The 15,893-nt window shown below is 37.1% G+C and overlaps 1 protein-coding gene across 1 annotated transcript in view; it reads right to left on the minus strand.

Annotated features, from left to right (window-relative positions):
• The window catches only part of itga11b (integrin, alpha 11b), a 39,907-nt gene extending 24,245 nt beyond the window's left edge, over positions 1–15,662 (minus strand). Inside the window, exons 1-8 of the mRNA XM_072673768.1 lie at positions 15,581–15,662; positions 7,966–8,077; positions 2,660–2,769; positions 2,471–2,562; positions 2,241–2,355; positions 1,917–2,044; positions 1,054–1,202; positions 724–868 (exon numbers count right to left, since the gene is read on the minus strand). Of these exons, the coding sequence (XP_072529869.1) occupies positions 724–868; positions 1,054–1,202; positions 1,917–2,044; positions 2,241–2,355; positions 2,471–2,562; positions 2,660–2,769; positions 7,966–8,077; positions 15,581–15,629 (900 nt within the window). The 5' untranslated portion in view covers positions 15,630–15,662. The remainder of the gene's footprint in view (positions 1–723; positions 869–1,053; positions 1,203–1,916; positions 2,045–2,240; positions 2,356–2,470; positions 2,563–2,659; positions 2,770–7,965; positions 8,078–15,580) is intronic.
• Between the last annotated feature and the right edge of the window lie 231 nt (positions 15,663–15,893).

The following is a 15,893-nucleotide window of genomic DNA, read 5'->3' on the forward strand; positions in this document are numbered from 1 at the left end:
CTGATAGAATGGTGTTTCACAGTACAGGTCGATAATACTGCAAAATCAACCAAAGATCAACCAATAGAAATGGAATGTTCTTAAAAAGTCAGTCACTTCAACCCACCTGAAATCACTAAAAATTAAACTGAAGACAGAAAGACCAACAAACAAGCAGAAGCTGAAGGCAGCTGCAGTAAAGGCCTGACAAAGCATTATCCCAAGGGAGGACACTTACCATTTTGTGATTTTCATGGGCTCCACACTTCAAGCAGTCATTGACTGCAAAGGATTTACATCCAACTATTAAAAATACTCCTTATTAGCTGTTTATTATTATGCTAGTTTGTCCAATTTCTTTTGAGCCTGTGATAATGGAGGGACTATGTAAAAGTGACTGTAATATTTAAATGGTTAAGTCAATATCTTTGTTTAACCCTTGGCTTAAAGTTGAAAGGCTATATTTTATCTTGATTGTTTCATTTCAAATCTATCATAGTGCATAAACATACAGGACCAACAACTGCAACCTATTACAACGCGGAGTGTGTTCCACTAGCAAGACATCTTAAGGCCTAACCATTTAACCTTACTCAGAACCCCTGCTTTGTGCTTCTTTGTTAACATTATTGTTAATTGCAAATTACGAAACAAAAATGCTTGAAGCTCTTTTGGCTTATATAAACAACTACCTATTTATGCAACAAACATGCTAAAATAACTTATAATGTAAAACTAACTCACGGCAATTCCATACAGAGTGATGTTGTCCCTCTCACTTTCTTCCACGGCTTTCTGTAGGTCAGGACTGTCATGTGATTCCCCATCAGTGATCACTATCATCACTTTCCTAGCATCAGGACGCCCTCCGCGCTTAAATGCCTGAGACCTATTTTTGCCAACATAAAATAATACAGTGTTGATGCCAAAGACAATGTAACTGAAATATCCTGGGCCTAACAAGAGCATACTTTTTCATATTACATTTTACAACTAATTACATGTACTATGTGTAGTGTTAACAATAAAGAGGAGTTATTTCCCCCAGAATGCTTTTCTGCTTTTATGATGTACCGTGCAACATTGATTCCAAGTGCTGTGCGTGTCTCCTCTCCTCCACGTTGGATAATATTCTGAGCTGCTGTCACCACTTCGTTTACAGTGTGGAAGTCGTCCAGATAGAACTCATGAACCACTCTCTCTCCATACTGCACCACTCCAACCTACAGAAAGAGGGGAATCGTAGGTCAGGAATGCATAAAGTACATCAGTTGCACATTTGATTTCTGTGACATGAAGCCCTGATCTGTCTGTTCATGTAAAGCAATTCACAGTAATGGCTGCACATGATAGAAAACCCCAGAGTAGCAAGTTCAAGAGGTGGGTAATGGTCCTCAGTTGAAATACTGTGCCTTCTCTGCTTTTTCTGTCCATTTTTTTGTGTAGCTACAAGACCTACTCTTTAAAATGCACTGGAGTTTCTTAGCTGATAAATCTGTTTAAACTTTCCAGTCAATATTGTCCAATATGAGCTTACCAGATGTTGCTAAATGCTACTGCTCTTGGAACCAATCGTTTGGCATATGTTATATGCTTGTGCTAATGCTTAATTTGGTTAAGCTAATGCTTTAAGGTCCTTTGAGTGAAGATAGCTGTGTCCTCTCAGTAAAATCTCTTGTCTGCCCTACACTGCCAACACATGTGGTTTCAAACTGCAAAAAAGTATCTTTCTTAAAGCTCCAAAAACCTCAGAAAAAGGTGTGGCTCAAAATAAAACCTCAAAAAACCCCAAAGACATCAACACCACAATATCTCAACATGATTTAGAGGTAAAATTACAAAATCTATATGAAACACTCCTTATAATTTGATTTACTCACATAGAGTTAGATACAGAACTGCATCTAATTCCAAAGCTGTTCATCCATCATACTTGCCTGAATCTGTCCTGGTCCAATGGAAAACTTCTGGAGGATGTTGATTAGGAAGTGTTGCACTTCAAACCACGGATATATAGAATTGGATCCATCCAGCACTATTACTATATCCATATATGTCTCACATCCTGTCAGACAAAATACACACACTTAAAATAAAACTTTCAATAAAAGAATATCTGGAAACAGATTATATGGTTCTGTGTTAAAACTGTCCCATTAAATGCAGGAAACAGTGTAGCAATGTTCTTATTTAAAACTAAACAAACAATCACTGGCAATGCAGTGTACTGGACATTAAACAAGGAAAAAACTGAACTTTACTCTGAAAGGCTGGGGCGATACTGCGTGTAAAGTTAAAATTGCTGTCCACTCTGGAACAGATTCCCGTGCTGTATAAGGAACTGCCACATTCATACGACCACAATGGACCACATGCCTGGAATATACAAACAGCTCATAACACACACAGGAAACTGTTGTATCTTATTATACTGAAGACTTAGCTGGACATAGATCCACATGTCTAGGGCTATTGCATGAACCACATTTACCACAAAACTGTTATCCTTTGGGTTGGAGGCCAAGGACATCCCCAGATTCATTTTGTCCTTGCGTTCTATTACATTCTTCAAGGATATCTCCCCTTGAAACAAAGATCCAAAGAACAAGAACAGACATATTTTAGAAGAAAAAACTCTTTGTGCAAAAATGAATATTTGATCAAAAATCCTAAGAGGTACCCAAGTTCAGTCGTGAACAGTTTGTATCAGTTCTACTTCCCAGTGGACACCTGTACACATCACCAGTCTGATTTTCCCCACTCTTCTCAAACGGAGCTCCAACCAGGAGCCTACAACAAAACAAAGAGACATGACTGAGCCACTGTTCATCCAAATCAATGTCCATTTATCATGTTCCGTTTTATAACTGGACATGGTTTAATAGATAATTAGGCTAGAGCCCAAGTGAACATCCTAGCTCAGATACCCTCAAATACTGAATTGTACTGGCATTATCTTAGCTTAGAGGAATCTTTGGGCTCTAGCCTGTTCACACTAGCTAGGGATATTTTCTGAGTGCACTGTAAAATAAAGTAACTCATTACAGAGCATTTTTTAGTTAACACAACTTAGCTTGGTCAAACCAAATCACATAATCACATAGTTTAGTTCTACAATTCAGTTTGATCAGCAATAGTTGAGCAACCCAACCCTATTTTGTAAGAGTTTTTGCCTATCATAAGATATCCCCAGAATGGGAGGAATCTGACAGTGGAGAACTGAGCCCTTGCTGGGATTTGAGCTTATGATCTTCTTACACTTGATGAGCATGCAGTTAGAATGTTGTGCCACTCTAGAGCTGTGAACAACAATTTTAATTGTCTGCCTGTTAAGGGTCAAGAGAGAGGAGATCAAGGTCCAATCTCAACACCACAGCTCTCTGTGATCAGGAGTCTGAAAATAGGAAGGCCTCTCCTTTGCTGCTCGTGGAATTCTTGAGTTCCGCTGTTCATGAGTTGTCTCAACTTAATATGTTGTTGACCAAACTGAGATGCAGAACTAACAGTTTCTAAAGAAACACTTTGTCATTTCAAGCTGGTCTGCTTTTAAACTTTGAACAATGTAAAATAAAATGTAAAAAAAAAATCAATAAAATGTCATTTTTACATTCAAATATTGTGTATACATGTAAACTAGAATACTGCCTGCCACTCAGTGGAAATTTGGAGAGGCTGGTTGAACCGATGCTCAATATAAGGCAATAAACCTGCAAAGTCATTTCAGGAGCCATTACAGCTAATCAATGTCCAAAATAAACAAAGCATCATGGACTGAAGAAGAAATCACCAGGATTAGGGTGCCACTGTTAAGAGCCACTGTTTAATTCATTGCTCTTGCTCATGTTCATACCAGCAATGACAAACCACATTCTCTTGCTTTGGCCCTTTGGCATGTGTGATGGATCTATGTGGTTGTTTACATTCCTCTGGCAAGCTCCCCTGCCACTGCTCAGTCACATCCATGTGTTTTTTATAGAGGATGAACTTGCCAATTCCTTCTTGCATGCTGTTAGCACCTTCTCATTTCAGTTCCCGAAGAACAGAATTTTTGTTACGCTTTTGGTATGTTAATGTGACCAAGCCAACGACCAAGCAATTTAAAACTTGAAATTCATCCCAAACATTTCACATATTTAACATTTCCTTTAGCAATTTTGGCAGTGGTTTCCATGCACTCTATATTCATTCCTCTCTGTCATAAATGGCTGAGTAAATATACAGTTCAGGGACGGTGCATGTACCTTTGTGTATCCTCCCAATCAGCAGTACCAAGTACCTTCTAATGGTTTAATCCTCAAGTCTATGCTGGTGTTTACACCTTGATGTGCATCTTCTCATTTTCTGTATAACCATTTCTCATTTCTCTTACAATTCAGATTCCACCATGTTTCTGTATTTGTAGGTATATGTCATTATGAATTCAATTTCATGAAAAGTCTGTGAATATAATTCATTATGTAACCATATAATTATATATAAATACATTTAAATAACTAAAAAATAACCTTGATGTACACTTGTTTTAGGATTTATGCTAAACCAGGGCTAAAATATTTTTTTCCTCCTTAGATGCAATGTAACAATTAAACAAGCACATTCTAGTCAAATCAGACAGTTTCACAGAGAAGCAATCTTACACTCTTCTCGATCTGTGACATCTCCACAAGGTATTTCCCCTTTTCTTCCTAAGAATGTCCTTGGCTCAAATAGTGGAAATTTGCTCCATCCAGAAAGTTATTTCCACTAAGTGAAGGCCTGTTACTCATTTGTATTAAAAATATTTTTATAATTTCTAACCTAAATAAAAACAAGTGTGTAATTGAGATCGCATCATGATTTAAGTAACTCAAGTATTAGACTTCAAGTTGTCAGTTCTGAGATGCCTGGAGGTCAGTAACAGGTGCTAGCAAGAGGATTTACAAAAGAATACTGCAGAGAAACTGGGCAGACATTATGTAGACACTGTGCCGTAGCTAAACAATGCCATTATTCTATCCTAGATGAATTATCACAGTGCTGCGAGATGCCGTGGCGTGGTCTGTATCTGTGTCTATCTGTCCAGAAAAAAATATGCAATCTAGTTTATCATGGGTGACCATACATTAGTCCAATTTGCCATCCATGTTTAGGCACCACTCTATCTTCATTGACACATTGGCTCTACCAGTAATCTGGTTTTTAACATGGAATTTTTATTTATTTAGCTATTTTTTCACAGTATATGCTGATGCATATTATCCCAGATTCCCTACAGGGGACACCTGACATTGTCTCTGTGAACCTGGCAAAACAGATGAACAGCTATTTGATTTATGTATCTGATTACTTCATTTTGGATCACCTGGTTGAGACATTGTTCCCAGAAGTCATTCCACTGTGATGAGTATTTCATGAGTACAAGAGCAGCTACACTATTTCACTGAAAACAGAGAATGATGAATTGGTCGGTAGAAAAGGTAAATCGCAGAATAAAGGAATAAAAGGAATTGCAGAAAAAAAGATTATGTGCCAAGCAATCACATTTACGAGAAAAAGGCTAGTCATTAAGAATGGTTCATTTTTGGCATTACACAGCAGAGACTCATTTCCTGATGGAAACTGTATCATTACTTTTCCGTCCTGATTCAGAAGACATGAAATATGACAGATTACAATTCCACATATGGCTACAGCAGTGTGAACTAGTGAACTGTTGAGATTTCTCAGGGCTAAAAGAAAAATAAAATTCCTGACTCTGCTGGGCTACTAGAGAGTCATTACACATTCCTGGAGCATCACATACCAGAAGGTTTGCTTTCCGCCACTGTGTTAAGTTGTACTATGATGAGATGCACAGTGGGGAGCTTGGGAATAACAAACCACAACACATACTTTCCAGAAGCCACTACTGCTGTGCGGGGCTATCAGACAGGTTGCTAGACAAGGACAAATACTTTCCACTTGTTTACCTGCGAACTTCAAAGGCCAAAACATTTCACAATGCGGAAGGACTGTGAGTTACCGTCATGAATGACAAACCTCAAGCTTGAAAACAGGAAGTAGTATCGATCTTGGGTTGTGTAGAGTTACATTAATTGAATTACACATTAAGTGTTATTATATATATATATATATATATATATATATGTGTGTGTGTGTGTGTGTGTGTGTGTGTGTGTGTGTGTGTGCTGACTCACAGTTTAAAAAAGCACACATTGACAACAGTTTAATGAAGCAGCAAAACACTCTCATAATGACTTTAGGCAGTTTATAGAACATAAACTACAGAAACTCAATGGCAGTCGACTTACCCTGATCTATCTTTATTTGTATAAGACAATATAAGACAAGCCTCCAGTATACTATCTGTTCAATGTGTTAAGAAATTGTCAGAAATGTGTTAGGGTTAGGATTATCAGGATAAAGTTTAAGTTTTAAGGTTAAGATTGGGGTAAGGGTTAGCGTTAGAGAAACTTGCCCTAAATAATTTGAAAAGATGTTTAGCTGACTTTAAGTTAAAGGCAAAAGAAAAAAGTGTCTACAAATAATTTAAAGTGTCAAATCCAAATAAAGTGTTGACCTGGCTCTTTCTGGTATGAAACTTAGTATGAATGTTTTACTTTGGATCTTCATGGGAAATGTTTTGGGCAATCTTCCATTTTGCCATCTTTTATTAATGAGAATAAGATTAAAATAAGAAAATAAGAATTTTGCTATAGACTACAGTGGCACTGAGACATTTTTAGGTTCCAGTGTAATACCATATATTAGGAGGCTCTCTTAAATTTAAAGCTCTGGATTGTTGGTCAAGGCCTTATGCAAGTTCCATACAATATGAAACAGTTATGTTTAAATTGTAGTTTAAAATATCTTAATTATATATGGATCTCCATTCAGATCTGGTATGTGTGACTCATTTTATTAGAAAGACTTTAAATGAGGTCCAAATAGTGGTGTGCAACGATGATTTGTGAAATGATAAATAGACTATAAGATTTGAAAAATGATTGACTGCTCAGAAGAGTCCTACAAGGCAGAACACAGACTCTGCGCTTGCCAGCAGACAGCTTCTGGGATTAAATACAAATCACAAAAACAGCTCTGAGAAATAGTGATTCTTCTGTCAGAGCACACTTCTTATTTTTACTTGAGGACAGTCTAATGATAAAGAACAAGCAAATAAATAAAGCTATACATTGAACATTAGATAAGAGGCTAGACTAGATTTCAGGGTTGGGAGGGTTACTTTAAAATGTATTCCATTACAGATTACTTAAGTATGTATTAAAGTATGTATTAAAGTATGTTATTAGTATACTTCTTTTAAACTAAAGCCAAGTGAGTATACTTCCAGTTGACTTTTTATGAACTTATAAGAGATATGCTAAACACTATATTAAGTGTACTTAATATAATATATAATATATATGTTTACTACACAAAATTGGCTTTAGGAACACTTTTTTTGTAAATTATTGTATTGGATGACAAAATGTACGAGCATAACTTCACAACATTCAAGATTACTTAGTTATACTAAGTATACTAACTAAAAGACTAAGTACACGTCTAGACTATATAAGTCTAGTCTATACTTAGACTTTTAATTAAGTATAATTTTAGTTAGTATATCTCTCAGTCAGAGAATATGTTTAATACACCAATCAGATGTATTTCTATATTGTCTGCATATACAAAAAGTATACAATTACCTGGCCAAGAATAAATACTAGATTTTTTATGACATTTAACATTGCTGTTCGTTTGATTTCATCTGTTTCTGTCTTTTACCTATATTTATGCCAGCACACATTGTTAGATTTATTTATTTATTTATTTATTTATTTATTTATTTATTTTTGCTCCTTGATTTGTGAACTAAATAGTTTGGGAGCTGAAACTCAACTGGTAAAGTTAATGGGTATCAGTATAAAAGTTGGATGTGATGCATTTACTTTATTGACTGCTATGCATCTTTTACATGTTATTTGAAGAAGAATGTCATACCATTTCTGACCAAGTGCCTCATGTTGCTGTACTGTGTAGCCAAACTGAGCCTCCTTTGGACCTTGGATGATCTGGGCATTCTTCGTGTCAATACTGAAGCAGTCCCAGTTCCCTTAAAATAGACGAAAACGAAAACAACCATATTCAAGAGATATCAGAAACTTTAGTAAAGGACAAATAAGTAAGTTGATACATTCTTTAGAAGAAGGAAAGCACTTGCAAGTTCAGCAGCACCAAAAACAAACCTTGAAGACCAGAAAAGACCACCATTGGTAACACTTAACAATAGAAAAGTCAGATTAGACTGAAACATCTAAAAATGTATGTCCAGTTATGTAACAAGATACTTTGGATAGAGGATGACATAGAATAAAAAAAAGGTTTATGATCCAAAGCAAAACCACACCATCTTTTAAAAAATGATAAAGGCACTGTTAAGACATGAGCATGTCTGGCTGCAAATGTAACTGGGTCACTTATTGGTGATGTGACTGCTGATAGTAGCAGGATAAATGTGCATAGATCTACAGTTTCTACTAAGATTTAGTAAACTAAAAAGACTAATAGAATCACGCTTCACAATACCAATAAATAATGATGCAAGATATACCTTGAAAACAAATTAAGAGTCAAGATATTAAGATTACGATATTTGCCATATTAAGGCAAAGAAATGGAATGTCCTTAAATGGTTGATTTAGTCACCTAAGGTCTATAAACAAACACTAACTGAAAGCAGTTCCAGTAAAGGCCTGGCAAAGAATGTTAACAGAGGAAACATGGCATTTGCTGATGGGTTCTGGACTTCATTAATAAGTTAATTTTTATTTGCTCTTAAGTATAATCAAGTTTGTCCAATTACTTATGAGCCTGTGAAACTGAAGGTACTCTTTAAAAATTGTAATAATTCCTAAATATTTAATCCAATATGTTTGTTAAACCCTTTGAATAAAAGCTAAAGGTCTACATGACAATAATATCTTAATTGCTTAATTTCAAATACATGCTGTGTGGAGGCAAAATTCCAAAATATTGTGTCAATGTCCAAATATTTATGGACTTGGTTTTATATAGAACAAAAACACTAAACATTTATCAAAGGTAGGTTCTTTAAACATTTTATTGCTTATTCTCATTATATATTGTCTTATTCTGGACACTAGGTGGAATATCTAGAGTCAGGTTTTGATCATCTTTGTCAAGTCATTATCGGTCTATAGATATATGGACAGCTGACCCTAGATCAGCTTTATACTGAGACACTTGATTCATATGAAGTCTGGTTTCAATTTAAATGTTTATCTGCAAAAGTCAGTCAAATGAGAGCAGGAAGACTTTTCTACTACTGCCAAGTGAGGAAAAAAATGCCATATAGCAGTAGTGATGTCATATTGCTCTTTAGCTTTAATTTCCCCAGCAGGAAACTGTGAAGATTATAAATGACTAGAACAGATGAAATGTCTATTCACTGATAAAAAAAGGTCAAAATGACTCCTCATCTGGAATCAGTCTTTTTTCTCTCTCTTCCTGTCTGTCTATCTTTTTTTTTCTTGTTCTCATTCACCCCCCCCCCCTTCCTTCCTCCTTCTTGTCGACACATCTGCTGCAATAGTCTATTCAAGGCTCCTTATCTATCTTTGTCTGATTGCTGTTTGCCCATGTGCTGATAGGTAGCTTTGGATGATATGAGGGTGAGAATTCCACAATCACTGTGTAAAATGACATTGTTTCCTAGCTTTCTAGATTTATGCTGTGTGGATTATTGCACTTGACACAGTGTGTTCCCTCAAATGTTCTCCAATAAAACAGAAATGCAGCCTGAAAAGCAATCATGGTTAATAAGAAACAGATATGTATCTCTTCATATTTGCTTTCTAGCTAAATAAACACCTCAAAGAAGAAATTTTGGTTTGCTGCCTATTTAAAAATCATTTGAAGTAGGTGTGTCACAATTTTCTAAAAAGCAAAATTAAGTAGTCCCTGATAAAAATAATAAATAGATATATTTATAAATAATACTTTATGTTTATACCATTATATATCAGTAGCAACAGAAGTGTGTCCAGCACAGGTTGCTTACTTCCTAGCTCCAAGAGACTCCAAGAGACTTGCAGGAATCTAGCCCTCCTGGACTGTTTGTGTATATAATATTAATTGAGTATCATAATAAGATTTTAAAAGATGAATGGGAACGTGTTAATAGTTCTATTCTATGATGTGGTGTAATTCTAATAGCAGTTTATTAGAGCATTCAACATAATCAAAAGTACAATGTGATACTTAGGGTACAGCTCAATTTGCTACACAAAATCTAAACACACAGGTGCTGTTTGTTCATTGTTATGTTATGCTCATTGTAAGGAAACATGCCATTGTTCAATGTTCATACAAAACATCAATATATTGGGACACCTGCTCATTCACTGTTGCTTCTGAAATCAAGTTTATCCTGCTTCTAAAGGAAGCAGAAAGCTTTCTGCTAGATTTTGAGGATTTGATTGCATTCAGAGACAAGAGTGTTAGTTAGGTCAGGGTGTTGAATGGAGCGCCATCACTCCAGAGAACACAGTTCCACTGCTCTATAGCTCAATGCTGGGGTGTTTTATTCATCCATGGCCCAAGCCTGGCATTAGGAATGGTGCCAGTGTGGTTATACGCTATGTTAATCTGCTCCAGAAAAATCTATTGGTAATACCTATCTACAGGGACTACAGAAGCTGTGTGTGTATTTGTACATCTGTGTAAGCAAAGGGTGCAACTAAAAGTAGCTGAAAGCATTCACTGGAAACAATTGGAAACTGGTTAGTACCGTCCCACCGGTAGGATTGGAACATTTGGCATAGGACGTTTAAATTCAATCATAACTCCTTTAGTTCCACTAGTTCATGTAACCTGCTTCCCCAACAAACAGCATCTCTACAACACTCTCGAAACATAGCAACACCTGTATTTAACAACACAAATCTGCCAGTCATATCGCCCATACAATTGCTTGTTTAATATCCATTTGCTTGTCATTTTAAATATATAAATATATATTCAACCTTAAAACAGCTTTACAGTTACGAGCAGAATCCCTATCTACTTGGTAGATTATATCATACCAAGATAATATTAATTACATACCCCAGGAATCTTGGTCTACTTGTTTGCAGCCCCCTGATACCTACACCACTCTACAGACGATGACAGCTATGTTGCTGAGTCAAATTCTTGTACTCTCCATTCCTGTGCCAAAACAGCTCTCTCTGTGCTAAGAGAGCCTGAATTCCTGTGTGGACTATACTCTGCTTCCACCATGAGGTACAGTTAGTTTTAAACAACCTACAAATATGTGAGTTTGAGTAAAGAAAATGCCAGACTGATGCACAGAGTGGATTTCTACACTTCCTTTAATGGGGTTCTGCAGCCCTGCACAAGGTCAGTATTGTTGTCTAGCGGTTGATTGAGGGACTGCAGCATGCTGTGATCTCATGTAACCCTGCAGCGACTCTTAAAATATGGATGATATTACTGGCTGAATTATCAACCCATTGCATATTTGGTCTGAATATTGACTGAATATTGACTGATACATAGCCGATCGTCAGCCCTTCCATTTTTAATCTGTAGTCCTGAAAGTACGAGCACCCCTTACTGGATCTTGCAAGAACCTGAATAAACAGTTTGGTTTGGTTAATGTTTACTGCTACATAAAATAAACTGCAAGCTGTCCACTCAAGAAGAGTAGCAAATGAATGCTCAGTATGTTTGATGTTAAGTACCACATATGCATTTACACGCAGCAACTTCGTGAGTAACACTGTTTTTCATACTCTTTGCATACATTTGGTCTATCTGGCCATTCCAAACTATATCTAAAAGGCAATCATGTAAAGATCATGTATATTGTGGTTATTTATTTTTCTTTGAAGGACAGATGAGAAGAGAAGAGCATGACGATATCATGCAATATTCATTGAATGGAATAGTGTCTTTGCACTGAGATCTAGTATTCTATCAAGAATGAGTAATCTGGATCCAAAATACCAAAACTGTCTGTGTGAGCAGGTTAACAGACTGCACAGCATTCATTGGTAAGCCAGGTCTTTGACACAAGGGTTTATTTTCAGTATCAGTAGGGCATCCAGCACGATAGTGCCTATTTAAACAAGCAGAAGCCCTGTTATTCCCTTAATAAGTGGCCAACTGGAGTCCTGTCCAAGAGCTTTGCTATGGCAACATAAACAGAAAAAAACTTTTAACAACACATGGAACTAATGGCTGACATGCCCTCATTTTTTTTATTGCTGACAGGCTTCACAGAATCTGAAGCACAAATCCCAAAACTGTTAAAGAAAGCCTGTACTTTTCTCATGTTATGATGATATCACCTAATTCAACTCATTAGCTGACAGGTGTATTACAAAAAAACACACTCCACTACTGCACCTCCTGCCCACCCCCCACCAACTGGTCTCACCAAGATCTCGGTTTAAAGCATCAGCATTTCTGGCAGAGTTGATGCACTTGGAGTATCGGCTAATAGCAAATTCTGTTCCACAATGTTATGAAACGTATTAACAAAACACCCAGTCAGAACTTTCACCCACTCTTTCTAGGTCTGTAAGGTTTTGATTAATCGGGAAAAGATAAGGAGCCACTGTTAATCTGTCAACAACTAAATATTAAAATCTGTTTCTCTCAAATAATAAACAAAAAAAACACCCCTTCATCTAAATCATATTTGCAAAAGAAGACTTTTACCAAGCACACAGGTCTGCATTGCTCCTGAAACATTGCTTTACTCTGTGTAAAAGAAGCAGAATTAATAAAAACAAATCTTAAATAACACTCAAACTACTAATGGAAGTCAACTGATTCAACTAGAACTCGACATTTCTGTTCAGACTATTTCACTTTTAATGGTAAAAGATACATTTTTTTATTGTGTCATGGAATCTGACATTACTGAGCACAGAAACAGTTCAGTCATTTGTCGTGTCAGAGGGTTGATAACTTAGCACCTTCGTTGCTAGATTTAGTGACTTTTCAGACCCCTTTAAAGACTTTTGCTTCTGAAAAGGCATATCTAATGAATTTTTGGACAAAGCTTAAGTACTTTCCATTGAACAAAGTCACCAATAAAGCACCTCTCTCTGCCTCTGCTCTATGGCTGCTCTATGCTCTATGGCTGCTCTATGGCTGCTCTATGACACTGAGGGATGAAACCAGCATTGTGGATGACTCCACCCACCCTTCACACAGACTGTTCTCCCTCCTGCCATCAGGAAGAAGGTACCGCAGCATCCGGTCCAACACGACCAGACTCTGCAACAGCTTCTTCCCCCAAGCCATCAGACTTCTCAACTCAACTCAACTTCTGAACTGATGTCTTTTCTGTTACATGCACACACTCTCTCTCTCCAACCATTTACCCCAGATAAAAAGTGGAAGCATTTTTGCACAAAGCATTTGCACTAATAACTTTACTACCTCACTGGACTCTATTTATTACACATTGCACAATTTGCACACTACCGGCAATTATTTATTATTCTCTGTCTGTACTGTGTTGTGTTGTCTGTCCGGACGTGTTTGTTTGTGTTGCACTTGTCTTGTATGCACTGTCTATGTTGCACCATGGTCCTGGAGGAACGTTGTTTCGTTTCACTGTGTACTCTGTATGTAGTTGAAATGACAATAAAACCCACTTGACTTGACTTGACTTGGATGCTCAATACAAAGGACAACAAGTTCAGACTAGCGCACTTGAGAGAACGCTGTACAGTAATTCGCAAATGAAACAGCAGCATGTTGTGGACTGTCCTGCTTGTGGGACCTCACACTGGAGAAAATTCCAAAAGTGCAAACAACTACATTTAGTGCCTAAAAATGAACTAACTTATTATAACATGAGTTTTCTCCTCTGCTATACAGGGATATTTGTCTGTCCACACAATTTACCTGCCGATGCATCCTAAATAACACGGGTGGATAACACACAGTTCTAAAAATCTCCGCCATGGAAAACAACTTCCAAAAGCTCAGTTTTCAGCAACCTAAAACATAGTTTTCTTGTGGTCAGGAGATCAAAAAGTAAGAAAAGCAATTTTCACTAAATATCTGTATCTGTGTTAGCAAGTCTGTTAGCATTACCAGCCCTGATAACTGGTAAGCAGTTTTTAGCTGCACAGTTTAGACAAAAGGATGCAGCTCATCCCTTCAGCCAACATCATTTATTGTATTTACTAAACTTAAGCAGCATCTCTAGATGCTCAAGCAGGACAGTCGTGCTGTCACACTGTACCCCCATTTACACACCTTACAGCACCTTTAAGTGATGTGTTTCCATATTTTTGACATTTTGGGTCAAGCACATCCACATAAATGTGTTGGGTTGTGTTACATAATGTTATGCACAAGTTAAGCTACATAACCCAGCATTAAGATAATAGGTCTGTGGCTTAGCATGATGTGTTGACCTTCCAGTGTGGCTATTATCTTTGAGGCATCAGTTTAATGGTGTGGACTGATCAACTGGTTGCACTTTTACTGATCCTAGTGCCATTGTAGGGTTCTTCTGTATTTCAGAACCTTTTCAACAAACTCTGCATCTTTGAAAAGTGTTTAGGACAAAATGGGCTGTGGCAGGTTAAATAGCCTAAACCCATACTAAGAGCATTGTTTTAAAGATGGTACAAATGTTTTTTTGAGCAAAACCATAAAAAAATGTTGTGATTGTAAAAGAAATGCACATTCACACAAAATTGTTTCTTTATGGAAACAAAAATGGTTCTTTTATGGCATCGCTTCAAGAACCCTTTGTAGCACCCTTATACCTTCTTACCTTGATCATGTCTCAGCACTGGAACTGTGGAGCACTGGAAGTGTTTGAGGTACTAAGCTTGTGTTGATGCCCTTAATGTTTGAAATAAAATGATAAAACTCAAAAGTCAAAGATGTGTGACCAATCAGACAACACAACACAACAGAACTAAATTAAGCACAGACATGGAATTTTAATGAATTTATATGAATGTTAATGACTAAAATGTAATAAGTAGAACAAAAAGGTAGTTCCTCTTCAAAAGATGCTCAACCTTTAAACACTTTAAATATTGTGAGTGCATGTCTCCAGCATTCCACTGTGAATCATGTCTGTGCCAAAGTCCTTGGGACACAATGCTGTCCTAAATACTGATATGTACACGTGAAAAGTGTCTAGTTTGAAAACTGCTACAGAACTACTACAGAGAATTGGTCAGAAAAGATCATTGCTTGGTCAGATGGAAAAAAGGAAATATGAACTCTAAACACAAGAACAGTGTCATTTTTATGACTACACAGGGCTTTGATAGTTATCAGTCTACTGCATCTGCACTGCATGTCTGTTTTGCATATCTGTACTGCATCACTCTCAGTAAGTTTCAGAACTTAAGCAACCTGCCGCTATATAATTCACAATAGTGTTCATCATGTTTGCAGCCACTCTTTACAACACCAGAAGCCGGTCTGCCGGTGCCTTCACGCTATGCAGTCAGGTTCCATTAAATCCTCAATGGGATTGATGGACCCCTAAAATGCTCAACCACATCCCAGTTCATAGAAATGACATGTGTTTTCTGTCTCTTACCTGGTAACAAGAAGCTGGTCCAAAGCAGTAGAATGGGATAATACTCCATAGGAGTGTATGTGCATAGGTCAGTGTGTGTATGTGTGTGCGTGTGAGCTTGTGTGTCTGTCAATATCACTTGCTGTAAAGTGTTTGGTCTGCTTGAAACAGCTGCAATGCCACAGCAGCACTAAATCGAGGGAAGGAGTGGCTCACATCTGCAAGGAGGTGCACCGAAACTGCACGCTGCCGAATGACAACAAGGCTCTCAGACACACACACACACTTGCATACCTACAAACTCCAAGAAGTCTGTAAGATCCCATGTACCTAT

The sequence above is a fragment of the Salminus brasiliensis genome, chromosome 2, assembly GCF_030463535.1.
Source record: "Salminus brasiliensis chromosome 2, fSalBra1.hap2, whole genome shotgun sequence".
In the NCBI taxonomy this organism is placed as follows: Eukaryota; Metazoa; Chordata; class Actinopteri; order Characiformes; family Bryconidae; genus Salminus; species Salminus brasiliensis.